Here is a 22,219-nt window from a genome sequence, read left to right as displayed (position 1 = left end):
ACGATTGTGATGGCCTACTCTTCTTACACGCCGCAAAATCTAGCACCCAAAATTGTTCTTGGGGCAAACCGATTAGTTGAGACGTTCATAAAAAATCAACGGGATTTACTTAGCAATCATGTTCCCGCCATAATTGAACGTTCAGCGCCATACGGCAGGTTATGGCAGCCGGACAAACTAACAGCGTTTTTTTTTCAGTATAATGGTATTTCTTGTTCCTGTTCTCAGAATTGAGTACGAGCGTAATACGGAACAAAACACGTCAAACAAGAGAAAGTAAGCAAGTTGAAGAAAACTGAAGAAAAGTAAGCTCAAGTACAATGGATACTTTGCGCAATGTGCACCGCAGCGAACGCTGCAGTGCGTACGGCGTATCGGCAGAAAATAGTAGTAACTGCCAGTGCCGAAATTCTCTCTGTTCGTACAGCATTACCCACCCTTTCACGTAGATGTCACTCATCTTCTCTCCAGTGAAGAACGCGTCATCCTCCAGCACCACGTCATCCGTGTTCCAGATGATGATGCGCAGTTCGTAGCTGTAAAACGCAGTCAGAAAGACTCATTTAAGCGCATTCCATAGGTGCAAAACGTCGGCACCAAGGCAGAAAACTTGAGCTGCGGGGAAGTGCGAACTTACAGCAGGTTGTAAAAACATGTTTCTGCCATGCTACTCCGAACTACTACTATTGAGACGGGGAAGGGAGTAATAAAAGTGTATGGAGTAGAAAGGAGTTAAAGGAGCATAAGCTGAGTGCGCTAGAGCACAGCTTACTGACTTTTTATTCTTGTATATGCGTATTCGTGTTTAGAGTGTGGGAAAGTGTCCAAGGCATAATGAACAAATACATGCATAAATCCTACATGCAGCTTCCGTAAACGCAACGAAGAATAGCGCCCTGTCTCATATGCGGTGGTCCAGGCATAGTGAAACCGCAGGAAGTATTATTTGGAAGCTGCTTAGAAAAACACTTAGCTCTGGTTTCACTTGAAACAAAATTTCTGCTCCTGGCTCATTCATATTGATTGCAAAGCAAATATTTGGTGCGTAGAACTCTTTTTGGGGCAGTACAAACAAAGATGCTGGAAACGCGAGATAGCGTACATAAAGGTAAGCGAAATAAAATCACTAGAGCTTGAAGGCTCGCCCACACTTTCAGAATGCCCTTATTTGAAATCACGTTCTACTAAGCGACGTTCTAGTGTAAAAACAACAAGGGGTGCCGTAGCGTACTCTACGTAGCTATAATAAAGCAGGTTATTACATTGCCGTGTGTACAAAACGTATTTTTTAGCTTCTACGTGCCGCTCGAATAAGCAGCGCAAAGTGCCAACTTTCAATTGTCTTCCGAGGCCTCTCCATCGAGGTTTTCTCTTTGTAATGACGGTTCGACACCACGAATCTCCACGAACTAGCCCAATCTGCAGTTTTGCTATAGTTTTTTTCTCTCTGATTAAGTCAATATAACTTGGGGAAGTTTTCTCTTACATTTATTTTTACTTTTGATTGGAATTATAAGATCTTACTCATGATGTGGCTGTGTTTTTTTTTTCCTTTCACGCTGATCTAATTCGCCGGCTACGGCTTGAAGGGAAAAAAATATACTGCAAGAATTTGCATCACTTGCCTCTTAGGTTTCCGGGGAGAGATGTCAACTGCAGGCCCGGGTAGAGGCATGTCCATTGGGAACATGTCGACCCACATCTCCAGCTTCCCCTGCGTAGCAGAGGTAAGGGGAAGACAGAAATGTGTCAAAAGTTAAACTAAAAATTTATGCCTTTCAATTTGTTGGCAGAGAGAGATGCAGATGCCTTTCAATTGTAGGCAATCTGTAGAGAGAAGATTGTTTTTCTCAGAAAAAGTTCTGGAACAGTAAACCAATCTTCGGGGTGATTGTGGGTTTGGTCACGTGAGCACAATCACGACCATTTCAACAGTAGCGCCCGCGTGAAGAACTTTCGTACCCAGCTGAGAACACGTGATCCATGTTCTTCCGAAATTTTTGGCACTGCCGCTCACGTTTACAAGTCGAAACATCAACCAAAATGTAGAAGTCAAGGTAGCAAAACACCATTGGTGACATAGTAAGCCACAGAAGGCACGACAGAAATAGCACCCCTGCCATTGGGCGGAAGTATTTATAAAATAAGTTACCACACCACTTTTGATGCATGTTTCGCGATAAATGAGAAGACAGCACAACAACCACTATTGTAACATATTTTGGACAACAAATGACCTTCACAAGAGAGGACACATAAGACAAGAACGAATGCTGAGTCACGCCACGTCTGATGTGTCCTTTGTTAGGAATGACTTTTAATATACGGTAATGATTTCTCCAAAACTTCAAGCCAACTCGCCAAAATCTCTTCCTACGTCTGATAAACTTCTTCTCCTTGTATGAGCTGGTGGCTGCTAGCACGGGCTCAGCGTACACATCTGTTAACTTCTGCAGACTTTTAAGGCAACGTGGATCGAGTCTGAAACATACGGTGTACAGGTGAATCGAGCAACATAGCATGCCTAATACGTGCAGCCCGACAGTCTTTGCCCATGCTGATGTTCTTATATTCTCTGAGTACCTGTTCGATGCCCGGTTTGTCAGGGTGGTACAGAGCCCTGGTCTCTACATGCTCGGGCACCAGGGGGCATCCCACTTTGGGCACCTCTTCCCAGCGGTTCAGCACGGCCAGGCTTTGGTGTTCGTCGGTGAGCTTGTTGCTACCTACGGGGACGGGAAAGGGCACTGCACGGGACGCGCAACGGCACGAGTATGCCCTATAGGGGCACTAGGTCTCGTACTAGGTTCAGCAAAAAATTTTGATTTGTGAAAATTTCTTGGTACACGTTTCCTCTTGGCATTTGGAGAGGCCTTTGCCCTGCAGGGGCCGTTGTCAGGCTGATGATGATGACGATGAGATGAGATGCACGAGGAGTACATTTTAGGCAGATGCTGAACTCCTGGCAAATCAGTGTTGGCATTTATGTACATGCGCGTGCAGCCATTTGCATGTCATCTTGCGTCCCTATTTTAGCTCGAAATAGACGAAATCAGTACATGACAGCAAATAGTTCGGACTCGTCTGTTTTCAAGCAATCGGGATTTACAACAAGCTAAAACAAAATTTTAATGACCATGGAGCAATGTAGTGTATTCCGATGACAGCAAAACCGTCGGTTCCGATCATTAACTGAAATTTTCTTTCATACTGACATTACAGTTTCTACTCCGTAAACGATGTAACGGTAATGTTAAAAACCAAGCCCATGTGGTCGTGTACACAAATGCATTTTCATAAACTGAAACACTGACTGTTTAAACCACCGAACTCTTTCACATGTATTAGCGTCCTGTAAGCATGAAATGTACTGCAGGGAAGTTGCACCATAATCTAGAAGGTACTGATAGCCGCACACAAGCAGGCGAGCGTCCTTTCTCAGCCACTACTCTTTCTTTCTACGCTTTCTTTCATGAGCGAAAACACGCCTGACTTTCTCTGCTGCTTTTTATGCATGACGGCCAGCGCGACCAGCGCTCGCCACGTGCCGAAGACGTGTGGATGCCAGCATGCGCTATGAAGAACACTCAGACATTCGCCGCGGCTGGACGCCGCCGTCACACCCTCCGCCGGTTTCCGCGTCGACGAACAAATTAGAGCTCGTTATTGGCTGTGCTGGTAGATGGCGCCACGGGACCTGTGTTCTAGTATTCCCGTGCATTACGTAAAAATTCAGGGGCACTGTGGCTCTCTTAAGTGCTGCAAGGCGAAAGCCTTTCCTGGCGTACTGTTTGGCATTGACTGCGATACTGTTCGTGCTGTGCTAGTGCTTTATTTGACTGCACTCTTTCACTACACATTACAAATACACACTTTGACTGCTGACTTTGACTGCTTCTTTAGCACGACTCTCCCTCTGCTTCGATGAGTTCGGTTGTACCCATGGCTCTAGTCGCAGTAATGAAGTATCTGTTGTGGTCACCGACAGACGCCTTGCGCCTCCTGTCGGAGCGGACGAAAACTATTTTATTAGTTGACGTGTGCTCCAAAAGGGGGTGTAAGGGATCCGTGTGTGACCTCATTGCTTTAAATCCACGCATTCTGACTTCATAACCATTTCGACCAACTGAAAAGCGCGACACCTCTGCTGAAAACCTTCTGTCGACAACGATGAGGCATTAAAGGCATTCGCCTTAATAACGGCAACACACGGGACGCTGTGGTCTAGCTTATCAAATGCCACCTGGACTGTGCTGACGCCTCTCGGGCTGCACTGCAAAACGTAGGCGCCTTCGCGCCGCGCGGTAGCTTCGCCCACCGCGGGACTTCGAAGACTTTGCTCTTGCATGTGCTGCTCCAGTGGCAGCGCAGTACGTGGCACTAAGCGAACTGAAAGTTTCGTCAAAGTCGTTTAGGTTCGCCTACGTGTTCTGCATTTTGACGCCAAGGTCACCCGTGGCGTGCCCACGACGGGAGCAAAAAGCATTTCATGCTGAAAAGTGCTGTGATGAGTGCAAGAAACACTCACTACGAACATATGCAATAAGTTCGTGGTGCGCACCTTCGTCCTCGACGTCCGAGCGGAAGACGAACGTCTTGGTGCCGACCTTGACCCGGTTGAAGGTGAAGTGAGGCCCGTCCAGCTTGGTGTCCCGGCACAGCTTGGCGAGTACCTGGCTCGGTCTGAGCGGGTCCCGCCACTGGTTTGGGCCGTACCTGAGAGAGACAGAGGGGAGGGGAAGAAAAAAAGAGAGCGCTCACCAATGACCGACGGCATGGTGAAAGTAGCCCTACTATATTCTCTGTGCGTATATATATAAAAATAAGGCTGTCTTATGAAGTATACAGCTACACGATATTCAGTTTACATATAACGTAAGTAAGCTGAAAAACGTTGCGAAAAAATACATTAACGTTTTGAGCGGTGACAAGACTACACCCAAGGAATTGCTTATAAGCATGCACGTATGCGCAGCCTTACGGATACAAATAAAATAAAATGTTGCATAGCTTCTATTCAGTACCAACTGCATACTCCGAAGTTTCATTGTCATGTGATACTTTAATGGTACAGGTGGAGGCCTCTTTCTGTTTATTTTCATGCACCATTTGTCACCTAGCGTTAAAGTGCGCATTTCTGGTCTAAGTTGCAACAGGATCGGTCGAATGGTGCGAAAACCGAGTTGTGCTTTGGCTCAAAGGACCCGATGCGAGTGAGGACTTCTCAGACAGCAAATGCTGATAACCGGAAGAAATTAGGCTATCTGCATGGCCACAACAGTACACAAAACAGAGTGCCTTTAATGACACCTGAGCTTTGTTTAGACCTCCACCGGACTCTGTCTTCGTGTCACACGAACGGTCAAAACTGCAATGCTTCATTTAAAGATTCAAAGCACAGTCCAATGCTGTGGCGAGCAAAGCTAGGGGGAGAGAGAGATGTGTTTATTTTCTGGAAGCTTAGAAGGGTCGGCCAGAGTAACGGGCTTCTTGCCTGTTGTTACAAACTAGGTGACATATAGAGAACAAAGCTTAAAGGTGATAGCGTTGATTATGACGACGGAAAAGCAGCAGTGATGTCCCGCTCACGGTGGACATCTTAATTATGCTATGAGGAAAAAATGAAATTGCGTTTGAAACAAGGAAGAGAAAGAGAGGTCCGTAATGGGGGAGGGGCACAAGTGTAAAGGATGAAGACATGATACAGTGTAAACAGGATACCCAAGGCCTATTTATAAACATCCTTTAAACTTATCACAGTTCGCTTCAAAGGTGGGCGCCTGTTCAGAGGCAAGTGCACACGCTCATGTCGCACGAAAAAAGTGGTAGGGTTTTAACGTAGCTAAACCGTGTAGACGTGCGAAAGCACGGGACCCTGAGAGCACCAATGTCACCTTCAAGGTCACCCTCCCACAGGCTGCAGCTGGCGCTACGCTGCACGAAACTTTCCCAAGCTTCCACCCATTCGCTGACGCTTGCGCGACGCTCCTCTGAACCTACCCGAGCTTCCCCGAGCTTCCCTGAGGCTTCACTTCAGATTTTTGGCTGTAATCGCGTTAAGCAGCTCTTTCGTACTAGAACTGCAGCACCACGCTTGCTACGCTGAGACCGCGGGAGCTGAAAAGGAGGTGTCGAAAGTACGAAGGAGGGGGCTGGAGAGTTGCCTTCTCAGAACCCACGTTTCGTATTTGCGCGGAATCCCGCATGTGGCCCGGTGGCGGCTGTAGAAGCGGTTCTCCAGGTCGATCTTGGTCTCGCCGATGAGGTCGTCACTGCCCAGCAGGTCCCAGTCGTAGATCTGCACGTTCAGCAGCGAGTCCTGCGGGAAGGTGGCCTCCATCTCGAAGCACCTGCGAGCCGTGTGCATATGAAGACCGTCAGGGTGAGCCTGCCTGCACGCTTCTGTTATATCACTGGCATGGCTGAGACACTGCGTTACCACTGAAGGCCTTAAAGTGATGACGATGGAAACTGCTAACTCGCAAGAAGAGTAGACGTTTGATACCGTTGGTTTGTGCAGTGAAAATCTTGCGTAACGGAAGTAAACAGACAAAAAGAAAGGCACCATAAGGAGTTCTAGGTGGCCTGTCTCCCCCCCCCCCCCCCACTTATGGTTCCAGGGCACTGCAAGAGTGGGTGCCTGTAAAAAAGAGTTTTCTTTTAAAGACGTCGTAAAAATTACTTCAAATAGAAAAAGTGTAGAGAGGGCTGTTGCAGTGTACACAAACACCTTCGGAATTGTAAAGCAAAAGTTTTCGATTGATAATAGTAATTTATGAGTAAGTCTGAACAACTCTAACAGTTGAATAAGTCAGAACAATTCTAATAGCACACTGGGCAGGCGTTAAGAAAACGATTCGGAATGAAAGGTAAGGAATGATGGCCACTCACTTGCCGAATACGGGGTTCAGTTGCTTGGACACGTAGTTTTCCTTGTCGCTGTTTCGTTTGCTTCCAAGGTTTATTACGATGTAAGGATCCGCTTTTCCATTCATGTCGGCGGGATGAAGATCCGTAGCCTTGAAAGTGGTCAAAAACACAGCGGGACACGACAGAATGGAAGTCAGAATTTACGAGGGGGTCAACTCTGGTGCTAAGAAAAAAGTAGCCTCTCAGAAAATAAAGCACAGAGTGTTCAGCGTGCTTGCTACCATTGAGGCTCATTATATTCATGCACTGTAACAAACCGTCCCAGCATTTGCACATTGCCAGTGCTTGTAACTATGATTATTCGTTGCTTAAAATTGCCTGTCCTTTTTTTCGTTGTTGGTGGTGTTCAATTCGCTGCCCGGTATTACGTTTCTACCATCGTGTGTCTACCAACATCCGCCATCATCTACTAAAACATAACGGCCTAATTGGATTGTGTTGTTAGCTTTATTATACACTGAGCGGAGGAACTGTCTTGTGTTGTCTATTATGTCTTCTGTTCTTCTAAAATACTTCTCCCTTCTTCAGAAAGAAGTAGCCTTTATTACTGTCAAGTACACCGACCTCTCTACGTAGGTCATACAAACACAAATAAGCAATCCGTCATGTACAGCCCAAGCTGTGCTTCTACACTGTTACGACTTTCAGAGACACGCAGTGGATGTCATTAGAATGTCATTAGCGAAATTTCGCAAAACTTCTAAAATCTTCGCAAGGTTTCTAAAACCTTCGTGCCTGAATAGAAAACTATCCTTGCTCGACGCTCGAATCGGTACATGCCACACCGAGGCAGTTTCTCTACCCAAGGAGTTAACCAAGACGGCGACAATGCAGTAGACCAAGAGGGAAATGTTCACTTTTATCTCGCTGTTTATTTTGCGGGATTATCAAAAAAAGGGTTCCGCTAAATTTCTGAAGTACTGCATTCGCTACACACCAATGCTTTACAATGCTTTAAAAGAAGGTTTACCCTAGACAAAAGTAAAAACGCTCGCTGAAACGGCGAGCAAACAAGCGTGTGTTACTTTCGCGACTTGCTCACTCGCACTTACCTTCACCACGTAGACCCTGATGAGCACGTGGATAGGGTCGTTGCTGGGCAATCCTTGGAAGAGCCCGTACGTTGGATCGGCGCCAGTTATCGTGTACTCCTGTATGTCCTTCGGCAATGGGAACCGGTACACCTGAAGGGAGCCCTGATAAAAGCCACATAAAAAAATGGAATCACTGGAAGTTTTGAACAAGTCGTGATGTCATCAAGCATCCACATTGCTGCTCTCGTTGCCATGACTTGCTGACAGTGTTTCACGAAGGAATGCCTTTTAATTTCTGAAATAATAATCACTAATTAGTTCATTGATTTCGACTGATTTAGTGATAGAATAATTAATTAATTAACTACCGAGATTTTCAGCGCAATGAAGACGCAGACAAGAAAGAGGGCAATACGGGCGCTTGTTGTAAGTTGTTGTATTGTGTTTTTTGTGTGTCCGTTGCGCTTAAAATCCCGGCAATATGACTGAAAACCAACCAGCTCAGCAGTTAACTGTCTTAAAGAATAAATTAAGTAACGATTGATCGATTGATTGATTGATTGATTGATTGATTGATTGATTGATTGATTGATTAATTTATTTATTAACTGGTTGAATAAAAATAGCGACCACCATCGCAGGGTGTAGTATCGTGAGCGTCTAGAACAGTTGCTTAGAGACAGAGACTTCAGCGCGGTAAGAGTAACGAGAGAATAGCAAATACTTGCACCCGCTGGGCGAGTACGTGTAACTGATAAACCTGCGTATTAAAACTACCTTTGCAAAATTCTTCCGGTTAGTGAGTGGGCACCGGCTGCATGTTTATAGCGCATGTATTTTTAAAGTTTGATTAAATGTTTTCGAAAACCCCTTTAACGATTGGATGGTGGATATCACTTGGTAGCAACCTTGAAGAGGCCGACCACCCGGTTTTGATCATCCAGGTCGTCGCCGCTTCGCTTGCCTCGGTAGAGCTCGAACGTGTGTAGCCATTCCCTGAAGCCGTTGAACTCAGGTACGTTCTCTAGTTCTGTCGGATAGATCTGGAAAAAAAAAGAAATCCTCCGTCAGGAGGTTGTTAAAATATGTATGAGACTATTCCTTGATTGGTGACTATTAATCTAGACACATTACTGATGACAACCTCTTAACGCCAGTTTGAATCACCTCAGCTGATCCTTAATCTTTCCAAAAGTCTTCCACACAGAAACTTAAAGAGGCTGTAAAATAAAGGCACTCACATGAGCTTGGGCCGAATTTAAAAAAAAATCGATGTCGGATTACACAATATGCTGACTAATGAGGAGAAGCAGTAGATGAGTTGTATCCAAAGAACCAGCCGTATATACATTATTATTAGTCTCGAAAATATTTGTCCATCAAGCCTGCAAATATCTCAGTTAGCAAGATGGCAAAAAGTACGCATCCGATAATACTGAACTGGAAAACTGCAAGGGTAAAACTAAATGCTTTACGCGCAAATGTCGTTTAGCGCTATGAATTGTACAAAGAAGAAAAAATTATTAACCAGCAACTGTGCGTAAGTCTGTATGGACTGGTGAATACCTTACAGTTTGGTGCAAAACGTAACAGTCTGACATCTGTCTTTGACAAGCACAGCCCTTCTGGGTAAATAGCCTGACGCATCGGAAGTCCGGAAGTAACCAAATTATTTTTTTTTATTTGCCTTCGATTTTGCTTTCTGGTTATTCCAGTGGTCGTTCCATCTTTAGCTTAAAATGAAAGTGCCAAAAAGTGCTTTATTTCAATCGCAGATGATTCAGTACGAATAACTTACTTTTTCTGCTTTCAAGCGCAGTGCGAGAGATTGGCACCTTTAGTATACTGCCTTGTAAGTGAATAAGTGTAACGCACAGCAAATGTATACGGAATGCGAGGGTATGGGCAAAAACTATTTTGACACCCTTACGCCAGCAAATTGCTTTAAATGCTTCAGAGTATGAAGGAGCTTGCACACTGCATGCGCGCGTATCAGTGCCAGGAGACGCTAAAGCGCGAGGCAGAGCTCTAATAAATTCGCTCCCAAGCAAAAGTCTCGCTTAAATTTCTGCAGCCGACTGTACATCACATCGCGCATTATAGTGCCTCACGTCACGCGTATCACTCTGTACCCCACCGTACACCTCTTCAAAAAATGGTATTTCCCAGTCCGAAAATGTAACAGAGAAATTTCTGTTCTCACAACGTTTTTGTAACGTTTTGATCAAAAGCTTTATCAACAACAGAAACTTCTGCACTAATGACAGAATCCTCTGTAAACTTAAAAAAATACTACAAAACGGCAGGATATTGTGTCGTAACGACAAACTGTAGAACATTCTGTGGTATTTGTGACATGGTTCTATCGTTTTTTTTTCAACTGGGTTGCTAGACAATGCCCGCGACAAAAACATATCAACACTTTCCTGGAAAAGCATGGAAAAAAGAACTGTCATTTCATATTAGCCTCACCTTGATTAGCCCGTCCTGAGGAATCCTTCCCCTCTGTGTCTTGGGTGACAAGCGCTGTGCGAAGCGGACAGCGCTGGAGGCTCCTTTGAAAGTCTTCTTCTTCTTGTCCCCACCTTCTTTCTGGTGACTGGACTCGAGCCGCTCCAGCTCCTTCTCCATTTTGCGCACGTCTTTGGCACTTAGCTGGCTCTCTGTGCGATGGAAAGCCAGCACTGAGAGATGGAACAAGTGAGGAAAAGAAAAGAATATCTGCAAGACAGACTCAATCTCGCCTAATAAAGTTCTTTTTTTTTTCCTTTCGCGGTTTCTGGAAGGATTTAATTAAAATATCTTCTCTATGCTCTGTTGAATAAATAAATAGTGTCAACATCAGTATTGCGCAACTGTAATACCACAAGGGGCAGCAGAAGGAGGCAGACAGAACTAAGAAGCTCTGACTCGCAATTCGTGGTAGAGTTTAGGTAGCATGAAGCATATCCTTAGAACTACACCAATAAGAAAAAAAAAAACTCGAGGCACATGGGCAACAAAGTGTAACAGGTGTCAGAGCCACGTGCTTTCCCGGTGGTAGGTAGAGATGAATTAGATATGCAATTATTTTTTTCTCAACCTTAAAACTTGTACGGCAAATTCGGCGGAGAAGTTCGTTCGCGACGATGTTCGCTTGAATTTACCTAAAATCGGAGACACAAGCATTCCATGCTAAAAAAAAATGTGTACACACTCGACAAAGAACTCATAATTAAGAGTTATTGATTGGTAACAAGGAGCGCGTAAGAATACTGGTGGCGCTAGTTGATAGTCAGCGCCTCCTCGTGTTGCCCGTCTCCGTTGTTCCGCATCATTTGAGCCGTTTCAAACAAGAACTAAGACCAAGACGCCCAACTTTGCAGATTTCTCCTCAGTATGGCGAGCCTGCCTCATCAATTCTAATCAGAACCAAAGTTAACTCGTCGCGTAGTAAAACCTGAGGCTACTAATACGAGCGTTTTTGCATACCACCGTCACTGGACATGTCGTAGTTCTCGTCACCAGGCCTCAAGTTGTTGCCCTGTTGACCATGGGGATCGCTTGCATCCTGAGCCCATGAGTGCAGCGTAAGAGTTAGAAAAAAAAGAAAAAGCCACTTTCGTTATTTTCTGATCGTCGTTGAGCATGTAGCTATAATTATTACCTCCAGTGTGCAACCATTATTCTGTTTCCTTTACAGAAGTGTACTGGCTGTCATAGAGTGGCCCTGAACATCTACCTGAGCTTAGCGAGTTATAACACGCAGTGTGTAGACTGCGATGCCTTGTACATCTCAACGGAACCACGTGGAGCACAGAGGAAACACAGGGGTAAGGACTGTTTATTCGTGGCTTATCTATCGCAGAATCAGGCCATTATAATAGAACGCACGAACAAATAAAAGTCGCATGCCGGGCGCTCAGATGGGACAAGTGCCTGTCACCTTGGAGGCTTGCTCGACGGAAGCGAAGTAGCGGCTCCACCAGTCTCGGTTCTCTTCGTCGTGTCCCGGGTCTGCCGCGGCCATCTTTTTCTTTCGTTTGTTGGCCTCGCTCTTCTGTTCCTTCTTGCTCTTGAAGCCCTGCAGCACGCGACACACCGGAAAACTTGCTCTCAACATTGTTTTTGCTATGATGAAATCATGTAAAGTGGAAACATTGCATTGTGCGAACACCTCGCTCGCATAGAATAGAGAGACTACATTGGCTCAGATTTTTTTTTTTTGAGGACAAATGAGCAATGCGCGGCGCAGCTTGTGGCCATAGTTTACTTCCCGCCGGTAGTTCACGGGTTTTCTCTTTGAACCAAATCTTTGTTCCACTTTTGAGTATTGGCCACCGGATTCTGGATCATGACCGCATGGTCAAGTTTTCCTGAGATATATGACAAACTTACGAAATCACATTACTTTCAGAAAGGTGAAAGCTTAAGCCAGCTGTATGCACAGCTTGTTTAAACGTTAAGAATGCTCGTGCTTAGTCTTGATATTCAGGGCAAAGCGTAATCCTGTAGGATGCGCATTCTGACTCTCTTTCAACGGGAATATCTTCGATAGAAGTCTGCCTGGTTTGGTTTTGAACCAAAGGTTGTGAAACACTGACACCTACCAATAATTTATTTTCAACCCAACGTTTCGAGACAAATTGTGTCCTTGCTTCAGGAATGACTGAAATTAGAACTAGAGCAGCTGGAAACGGCCTTCGCTTTCTCTTTGTTATAGCGTGTTGAAGTCCATTAACATAGGACTCCGGAAACGCCCCCCTTCGCCAAGGTTAATGGACATCGTCACGTGTATGAAAAGGAAAGCGAAGGCTACTTCCTGCTGCTGCTGGCTCTGATTTCAGTCACTCCTGAAGCAAGGATCCAGTTTGTCTCGAAACGTTGGGAGGAAAATAAATTATTGGTTGGTGTCAGCATTTCTCAAATTTTATTGTGATTCGCTTTACGCCTCCAGCGCTGCCGATCCATTGCAGCTGAGGAAAAATCTTGCCTTTACTACTCCAAAGACAGGGATTGGCATTAGTGCTGCAAGGGCTACACAACGTAGTCACCTGAAGAACCTGAGGCCCGCAGATTTTGGTAAAGTATAAATCATCCTTTCTTTAGCTCTCACCAGAGTTTTACGGCTCAAAACATCGACTTGAAGCCGCACTGATTGCCGAGCCTCTCAATTCTCTTGTTAAACTGCCCTGCAATAATAAACGAATATGCGAAACAAGAACTACGAAGCATTTATATATGGCAGATAGCAGCACGTTAAAACTTATTTTTAAAGAAAATCTACTAACTATATTTTACATCTCGGGTGAACCAACGCCAATGTCGCCAGAACGGGTCTACTGTTTCCTACCGGATCCACAATAAAATCTCTGAATGGACAGTGTACGTATTTCATTCGCACCCTCTTCTAACTGGAGGAATATTTTGGAATTAGTTTACACACTATTATTGCCATTTGACATTTATATATTTCCTTTTCAGGTTTAAGCTGTACTATTATAATCCTCTCAAGTTTCGTGCAGTTCTCCCTTCTACTTTTACGCCACCTGTATTCCAGTCACCTCTTTTTCGTCTCTATTCTGATGTGCTTATTTTGCTTTCACTCTCACTTTCACTCTCACTTTCACTCTCAGTAACTCAAATGCAGAGCCTAAGGGAAGGCTGGCCGTGTGTTCATTGATATGTAGATGTATAGCTTTACAGTCTACCAGAACGAATTTAATATTTTGTATCGTGACGAGCGGGGAAACTCGGTAATTATTCACACTGATAATATTTTCTGTATTGCTCCCACAGGCTATACAAATCTCGCCACCATCCTCATGCTTACTTTTCTATTGGCTCTTCTTAATTAAGCGACCTTATCCAGCTTCAAAAATAAGGGCAGTGTATCTTGAAATATCGTACAGTTTTCACTCACATATCTTATTATTTAAGACTCTTCAATAGCACAATCATAATTTTGCCTCCATTTCTCTCTCCAGTTAGCGCTCTCAGTTTCGAAGACTGCCTTTTAAATGGAACTTCATTCTCCCTGCTGAAGCATTGGTAACCTATCGTTTTACTCGACCTCTGGTCGTTTTCCTGCGCTGCTCTTCTAGCGTTTTACTCTACAAGCACAAGGAGGGTTTGATTGCTCATCTCTTCACAGTCATTTTTGTAAGCGTCTCCTCAAACCATATTTTGCACTGTTCCCCATTGCTTCAGAGGACGACGACCAATACCTATCACCTTGTAAATCTTTGTATTTTTCCTGCGTATACCTAGAGTGTATCTTCTCACCATTCTCTGCTCAGTATCTGATCTTTGTAGGATATCCTATTTTATGTACAGTACTGGGCTCACAAATGGCAGCCTCTTAATTGATACATACACCCACATCTCTTGTATTACTTCAAATCTATTCAATCATACAGCGCTCAATGCTTCATTATGGCCACGTTAATATATCGTTTCGTCTTCTGATGCTGGTCATGTGTCTTTAAATACTCTCTTCCTTCATTAACCTAATCCGAAGCGTTTTTACTTCGCTACACACGGAATTTAATGCTCCTCTATTGATTCCGTATCAAGACCCACAATAGTTCAAAAGCATTACGCCGATTTTTTCAACAGTGAGGTTGTTAACAATATTTGCCACTTCTTTCCCATAGAATGCTGAGGCGAGTTCTAGCTCACTTTAACTACCTGACAAAAGTACATAATCCGCGTTTCTTAGCCCTCGTCAATAACATATGCACAAAGTTAGACACACCTCCATTCTGCTGTTGCAAGCGTTCCGTTCTTCCTATCCTACCAGCAATTCAGGGCAACAGTCTAGTTTACTATTTTTCCCACCAAGTGGCTCATCATCATAACAGCGATGTTTTTGTGTTAATAAATACTGGGTGGTAGCGAAGGTTCTATCCGAGAAACACACCATCTGTGCGGTGTAGCATTACGCCGCTCGACTATGGTGCGACGTACACGTGAGCGTGATGGCATCGGTTTTAGCCCTGCAGGTTAAGGTGTGGTAACCGTGTTATGAAAATGTTATTTTCGACGAATGTGTGTCTATTTTAAAGAAAACGTGGCATTAAACTATGCCTTATTGTCAAGTCCGGTCCTTGAACGTTCTGTTTGAAGCTTTTAAAAAATTACGGCTGTAGTTTCTTCAATACCGAGAGTTTGTCACTCACAAGGATTGTACATTTTCGCAGCTGCCGAAGACGTCAATTGTTCGAAGTTAGAATTCATTTCAAACAAACGTTAGTCGAGACGTCAACACTCCGCTGCCTCTGCCGTGCGGTGTAGATCTCTTAAAACCTAAATTGTACGAAAAAACATAGAAGCCTCGTATAGTTAGTAACAGCAGAAAACGTCGCTTCTGCCAGTAAAATGCCATGGCCGCAAGGCTTAGCGTGGCTATACAGGAGCTGTTCTAAATTCATGATAACAACACGCCATGAAAAGCAGAGGCGGTAAGGAACAACCCTGTTGTAAACCGCTTTGTACGTTCATCTGCTTTTTACCAGTTGGCTTTCAAAGTTTACCCGAACTTTAATATGCTTGTATATCGTTCATAGCTTGCATGCTACGTCGCCAGCCAGCCCCTGGTTTTCTTGGAACTGATGCTTACATCGCCACATAGTACAACATGCAGAAACCACTCACATAGTCCAGCGTTATTAGCGTCTCCTTCGCTGCCAAAATGTTGGAGTCGGCTTCCACGTCGACCAGAACGCCTTCATCTGAGGTGGCGGGTGGGAAAGAAACAACAAAATACGCAGGATTTCAGCGCATATATCTGTAAACGCCCAGCGATATCAGGTTCTAAGGAAAACTCGAGCTTTAACTGCAATTTGTAACGAGAGGTGCAATGCAGGTTGCCGGACCCCGGAATAAGAACGGGCAAAAGGAAGATAAAACCAGAACAATTCATAAGACGTTGTACCGTTCCACAAAACTACAAATCCCTCTCTTTTTTCCCTGACATATGTATAAAGGGCTTGCTGGAGAAACCATTTCTTAGTTGTTGAGGTCAGTAATTTTCCACTCCAACAGCGAAAATATTAGATTAAAATGGACGAAATATCAAATGACAGAGCCGCCTATAAGAAAGCTTTTCTGGTTTTTACGAATCATTCTGTGTTATCTCGGTAACGAATTTCGAATAACTCTCAATATTTCTCGAATTTTTTGTGTTGCACTTTAGTTTGGCATCCTCAAAATGCGGCTATGATGAATAACAAAAGCTTAGGGAATGCAGTCAGCACATAATATACAAATATCTTTGCTTAAAATGTTACACAAAAATTGTGGGCAATATTTAAAAAGAGAACAATAAAAATATCGAAAGCTACGGATTTGCAACAAACAGCAGGCAATGCTCTGCTTGTACACTTGTACAAAAATGTTCGGTTGGTTTTGGTTTGGTTTTATGGGGTTTAACGTCCCAAAGCGACTAAGGCTATGAGAGACGCCGTAGTGGAGGGCTCCGGAAATTTCGACCACCTGGGGTTCTTTAACGTGCACTGACATCGCACAGTACACGGGCCTCTAGAATTTCTCCTCCAAAGAAATTCTAGCCGCCGCGGCCGGGATCGAACCCGCGTCTTTCGGGCCACCAGCCGAGCACCATAGCCGCTGAGCCACCGCGGCGGCGCCAAAAATGTTTGATCAAACAAATAAAAGTGTTGATTTGACAAAGAACCAGCTTAGTCTTGAGTACAACCCATGTGAAAGGGGTTTATAGACAGTCCATACATATCTTACAGACTCTCTTGCCTTCCTATAGAAATTTCCTTTTGTCGCTTCATAGTATATACACTGTCTATAGACAAATGTCGACTAAAAGTATATGGCCATATATATATAGATTGCCTACAGACTCTCTCTAGGATTTCTATTTGCTATAGACTTTTAGGATTTATCTATATCAAGCTTCTAGATTTATAGACCAAAGTCCATGGACTGTCTATACACTCTCCAAAGAAATTTTTGTAACGGAAATGAAGCAGAGCAGTGCAATCATCAACATGAATAAGCATAGAAATTCCCTTTGAGTCGCTGTGATATAAAATCTTCGCTAGGGAATCGCAATCACCGATGTGCAGCTGGGAGGAGGTCTGCGAGTAGCTGCGGTGGTCCCTGGGGCCGGAGCGGGGCCGGAAGAGGAACTTGTGCAGGGAGTTTACCACGTGCGTGCCCACCAGGGTGAAGCGCCCGAAGCTGCGACAGTCGATGACTCGGATCGTCAGCGGCGGGCAGTACGTCTCTTGGTCCGGCAGCGCCTGCGGTGCGATTGTTCAAATTGAATACCATTGCTTTCTGGCAAACCGAAAGGCCGAAAGAAACGGAGGTTTCGTCGGGTAGAGAAGGTCATCATCATCATCATCAGCCTGACTACACCCACTGCAGGGCAAAGGCCTCTCCCACGTCTCTCCAATTAACCCCGTCCTTTGCCAGTTGCGGCCACTGTATCCCCGCAAACTTCTTAATCTCATCCGCCCACCTAACTTTCTGCCGTCCCCTGCTACGTTTGCTTTCTCTTGGAATCCACTCTGTTACCCTTAAGGACCAGCAGTTATCCTGCCTTCGCATTACATGCCCTGCCCAAGCCCATTTCTTCCTCTTGATTTCAACTAAGATCCACTAACCCGCGTTTGTTCCCTCACCCACTCCTCCCTCTTCCGATCTCTTAACGTGAAGAGAAGGTGAAAACAATTAAATACAAACGTTGCCGTCGCAGGCCTTTCACACAAGAATTCGGTGGTGACGTCAAGAAGCCTTCTTATTCGGAGCTCTAAACTTGGACCACAACGCCATGCCCTTCTAACCAACAATCTCAGTTTATGATTACCTCTTTTTCATCGGTGACTTCACAAATTTTAATCAAGTGGCGGGAGAAAAAGCAATATTTGACTCCAAATTTTCTAAAACTCCATAGATAATTTATTGCCGAACGAACGTTGGAAGAACCACGGAAAAGCGAGGAGGGGAAATGATTTTTATTGGCGACACAACAATGTTAGAGCCGTCTCATTGTCCATTTAGTCTTTGCATCACTCAATTATCTGTTTTTTTTTCGGAGAGGAATGGCGCAGTAACGGTCTCACTTCTAAGCGGATACCTAAACCGCGCCGTGAGGAAAGGGAGGAAGGTGGCAGTGAAAGAAGGAGAGAAAGAGGTGCCGTAGGTAAGGTCTCCGGAATAGTTTCGACCACCTGGGGATCTTTAACGTGCACTGACTTTGCACAGTACACGGGCGCCTTTTTTGCGTTTCGCCTCCATCGAAACGCGGCCGCCACTGCCGAGTTGCAACCCTGGTACTCGGGCTCAGTAGCGGAGCGCCCTAACCACTGAGCCACCGCGGCAGGGGATCAATCACAGCGCGTTCGCGACCTCGTGGGGCCGTTGGGGATGCCCGTACGCACCACGTCCAGGAACTTGACGGGCGTGGAGAAGTTTGGGTTCTTCTTGCAGTTGAGGATGACGGACGACTGTAGCACGTGGCCACCGCACTCAACGTCCACGCGAGGGTGGTCCACGCTCATCAGATGCACGCGCTTCAGCTCGCGGAGGCCCCAGAACAGCACCTGCGCATGAATGCGCGTCGTCAGGGCCAGGCGAACGGAACTGACGTCATCGGATGTGCGAGTCACTCTGATATAGCGGCAAGGCTATCTTTTATAAAACACCTAGAAGGCCAAGTTTCCGAAACCTGCTTATGTGTCATAAAATTAGTCAAAGAAAGCGCCAGTGTTTAATCAAACACTAAAGCGGTGTTTTCTCAGCGAATAATTCAGACTAACGATGATATTTTAAACAGGCAAAGCATGCCCTGAAGATTCGCGAAAGTTCCGAAGATCGGTTTGTCTCTGCTCAAGACATTCAAGGCCTTTGAAGTTGAGTGGATTTCAACTGAGCATATAATTACTCATCAGCATTGGCAGGAACGCAGAACACGCCTAAAAACGAGAGCTATAAAGGATTATCAGAAACTTCGCACTTGAAAAAACCTATATCACTTAGTCGAATGTTTTCTCAAATTAGTCAAAATTAGTCTTAGCCCTGGAACAGCATAAATTTAACTTCAAATGCGATGTTTTTGGGGAAGCTGTATTGGTGTACTTTTCGGCCACTGCGCTGAACTGAAAAGTATGCTGAGGAGTGTCTACTTGATTCGTTCGTCTGAGTTCTGCACGAAAAGCGTCAAACATTATCCCTAGAGGAGGAAAGACAGTAAAAATGGCTGTTTTTACTTTACGAATTCCTCTGCCGCCGCGCTTGTCACCTTAGCAGACCTTAGAGTCACCTGAACTGGCTTATACTTGTTTGAAACAGATGGCCACCAAACTTCGTTCTATATAAACATGCAGAGACCGCTCGAAGAATATTCTCAATGCAAAAAGATGGCTTGTGATGGGCGCACAATGACATGCAAGACTTCCTTTTCTTTAGTGTGCTTGAGAAAGGTACACATGATTGAGCAAGACATTTCAGATTGATGAACGGACCGCTCGGACATCCCAATAGCTCACATGAGCATTTGGCATCTACGTTTCTTTATATAGCATGTCTGGCTTTTTCTGTCTGCATACTGCCACCAATGAAGCTCGCTGTAGCTCTGCTGTCTTCCATTTCTCAGCACACCTACCTCTATCCTATAGGTGGACAGGGTCGGTCGTATTCCCTTGGGAACCGGGTAGACAGGACCTCGTTCACTTGATCTGAATACATTCTCCTTTGGCATCGGCAGCTCAGGCATGTCGCATTTTTCTTCTTGAGATGAGAACTGAAAGAAGACATCAAAGGTGCCATACTGCCGCAGTATACTAAAGACAGAAAGAAAATGCATCTAAGGGATTGCAAGCATTTTGAAGTCGATGACATTGTCGCCGCACACAGCGAGCAATACCCATCTCACTTCAGCAGAGAAGCAAGGTTTTAATTCAGTAGTTGGATGCATATGTTACAACAGCAGCCAGACGATTGGTCATGTTTACGAACTCTTAGGCACTTTGCACAATGCTGAAAACACTACCAATTCTACTAGAGCGAGTTGACGGGCTAGTTGGTTCGGCATGGTGTATATACGGCGCAGGGCACAATACAAGGGACAAAAACAATGAAATACATATACGGGCGCTAACTATCAGCTTAACTTTATTTTGAAGGCACAAACAATATGTAGTCAAAGAATGGGTCAGTACATTAAGAAAAGGCTGTGCGGTCACCGGAAATCAGTGTAGTGATGACAATGAATGTCATGAATGAATGAATTATCATTGACGTGAATATACTAAATTCCGGTGAAGTTAATTTATCATAATTTTTAATGACATAGACGCAAGGGATCGTCACTGGAGCTTAACAACTCATAATTTATACCGATTCCGACGTTCGACTGATTTGCAAATCTGAAATCAAGGCTCTCACGTATATTATTTCGGCATCTCTAATATCTACTCCGCCTCAATGCCCCATTTGGAAGAAGTCATCCCGCTGCACTGCGTTAACTATGGTGGAATGAAATGAAACCATGCAGGACATGTGTTTTAATTCTTAACCTATATAGACGACAAAATACTCTGCGGGTGTTAGAGAGAATCATGCTAGTTTCACCGACAGCGAAATTTGCGTTGGTCTGTTGTTCAGGTTTTCAGGGAATCACTCAGCATTAAACGTTTTATTTGCTTGCGATGAACTTCAAATTCCTTTTGTGTTTATCGTTAAGGCTTTTCGGCTAACGAATTTCTTTCCCAAAATCGCGCCTATTGTGCTCAGTAGCACATCAGCAACACACACTAAATATCTTAGCGTTTTCTAATGAACAGCATTCTCTCCCTCCCTAATTCCCTCTCTGTTTCTCGCAGAACGAATGACAAGACGCGAAAACAAAAAATAGGTTTTCGCTAACCGGCTCCACAGTCTGCAGTCGGTGAATCTAATCCAGTTTCTACCCTACTGGAATTCGTTTTGGTGAGAGCATTCTTACGCACTTGGTTCAAGGCTTAAATTAATTTAGTTTTTTTACGCACTGTCTAGAGGGCGCATTTTAGATGATGACAAGATGCTTCATGGCATAACAATATGCTGTCATGCTAACTTCGCAGGTGTTATCGTTTGAGAGAATTTGTCATTTGTGACGATTCATATGGAGTCATCCCATGTATTAGATACGGGCGAGGCCTAAATCGACACGAAGGAATAAATAAAGCCTTGGGATTCTTATTAATGGCTTATCATTATAAAGGTATGCTACTCACGTTACTATTAATCATGTATTATTGCTTCTTCTCATCATTAATGGGTGAGTTTATTGATTTCGCATTGAAATCTGCATAAGGCACACTCACCCGCAGCAGCTCGAAGGTGGCGAGCAGTTCTCCCGCAGGCTCGGTCCCCCGGTAGAGGTCGTGCCATTCCAGCGAGGGCGGCTGACAGTTCACGTCGTCTTCGAACTTCACGTGAGGTCTGGCTATCGTCCTTCCGATGAATTCAGACTTTCCCTGGAGCACGTGAAGGCGGTCAGGTGAAGCGCATGAAGACACACGTATCCTAATATTAATGATTTGTCGGCAGATGTAGTGATTAAAATACTCATTAAGTAATTAACTACCCATTTGTCTTATCAAGTGACTGTGCTCAAGTTCGTTCGATCAAAACAATTTTATGAGAGCCCTTCAGACTTTCTCTGGAACACTTGAAGGCAGTGAGGTGAAGCGCATGAAGGCACACGTATCCTAAGATTAATGAATTGTCGGTAGATGTAGTGATTAACATACTCATTAAGTAATTAACTACCCATTTGTCTTATCAAGTGACTTTGCTCAAGTTCGTTCGATCAAAATAATTTTATGAGAGCCCTCTTTATATTGAACTACTGCCTCGTGGTACAGTCGCGAGCAAAAAATATTACCACAGATCACTGGCGATCAGAATTGTGATATCTCACCACGCGATTCTGCGGTACGCAGACCTGCCTAACAGGCCGTTTCCATGTTTGCAGCCTAGGGGAGGGGACGGCAGGAAGTAAGCTTTATCAAGTGTGCACCACCCGAGCTTTGAAGTGCCGACCCTATGTGACTGTGCATGCGGCATTTATTTTGGCTCGCTTATCATGAGCAAATATGGCTTCTTTTTATTACTGTTTTTTTATGTCCGCGATGGTTTGGCAAAAGGAACTATCGGGAACAATAGATGGTAGCGCTGCTTTTAGCCAATAATTTTGCTGGTGTGACAGTCCGCTGAACCCCCCTAATACTGCAGATTGGGAACGGCTCGGCACT

General features: G+C 44.6%; 1 protein-coding gene across 1 annotated transcript in view; it reads right to left on the bottom strand.

Annotated features, from left to right (window-relative positions):
* mfr (ferlin family C2 domain-containing myoferlin misfire) overlaps window positions 1-22,219 on the bottom strand; it is a 320,505-nt gene that overhangs the window by 8,706 nt on the left and 289,580 nt on the right. Inside the window, exons 27-42 of the mRNA XM_089553028.1 lie at window positions 21,287-21,439; window positions 19,585-19,722; window positions 18,362-18,523; window positions 17,032-17,218; window positions 15,600-15,676; window positions 11,890-12,027; window positions 11,436-11,514; window positions 10,437-10,627; window positions 8,873-9,007; window positions 7,983-8,126; window positions 6,892-7,019; window positions 6,180-6,350; window positions 4,562-4,716; window positions 2,584-2,726; window positions 1,626-1,714; window positions 438-536 (exon numbers count right to left, since the gene is read on the bottom strand). Coding sequence (XP_089409154.1) covers window positions 438-536; window positions 1,626-1,714; window positions 2,584-2,726; window positions 4,562-4,716; window positions 6,180-6,350; window positions 6,892-7,019; window positions 7,983-8,126; window positions 8,873-9,007; window positions 10,437-10,627; window positions 11,436-11,514; window positions 11,890-12,027; window positions 15,600-15,676; window positions 17,032-17,218; window positions 18,362-18,523; window positions 19,585-19,722; window positions 21,287-21,439 — 2,189 coding nt within the window. The remainder of the gene's footprint in view (window positions 1-437; window positions 537-1,625; window positions 1,715-2,583; window positions 2,727-4,561; window positions 4,717-6,179; window positions 6,351-6,891; window positions 7,020-7,982; window positions 8,127-8,872; window positions 9,008-10,436; window positions 10,628-11,435; window positions 11,515-11,889; window positions 12,028-15,599; window positions 15,677-17,031; window positions 17,219-18,361; window positions 18,524-19,584; window positions 19,723-21,286; window positions 21,440-22,219) is intronic.

Source organism: Amblyomma mixtum, chromosome 7 (genome assembly GCF_055824585.1).
Source record: "Amblyomma mixtum isolate Tamu chromosome 7, ASM5582458v1, whole genome shotgun sequence".
Lineage (NCBI taxonomy): Eukaryota > Metazoa > Arthropoda > Arachnida > Ixodida > Ixodidae > Amblyomma > Amblyomma mixtum.
The sequence above is the reverse complement of the archived record's forward strand: the minus strand, read 5'-3'. Positions and strand labels throughout refer to the sequence as shown.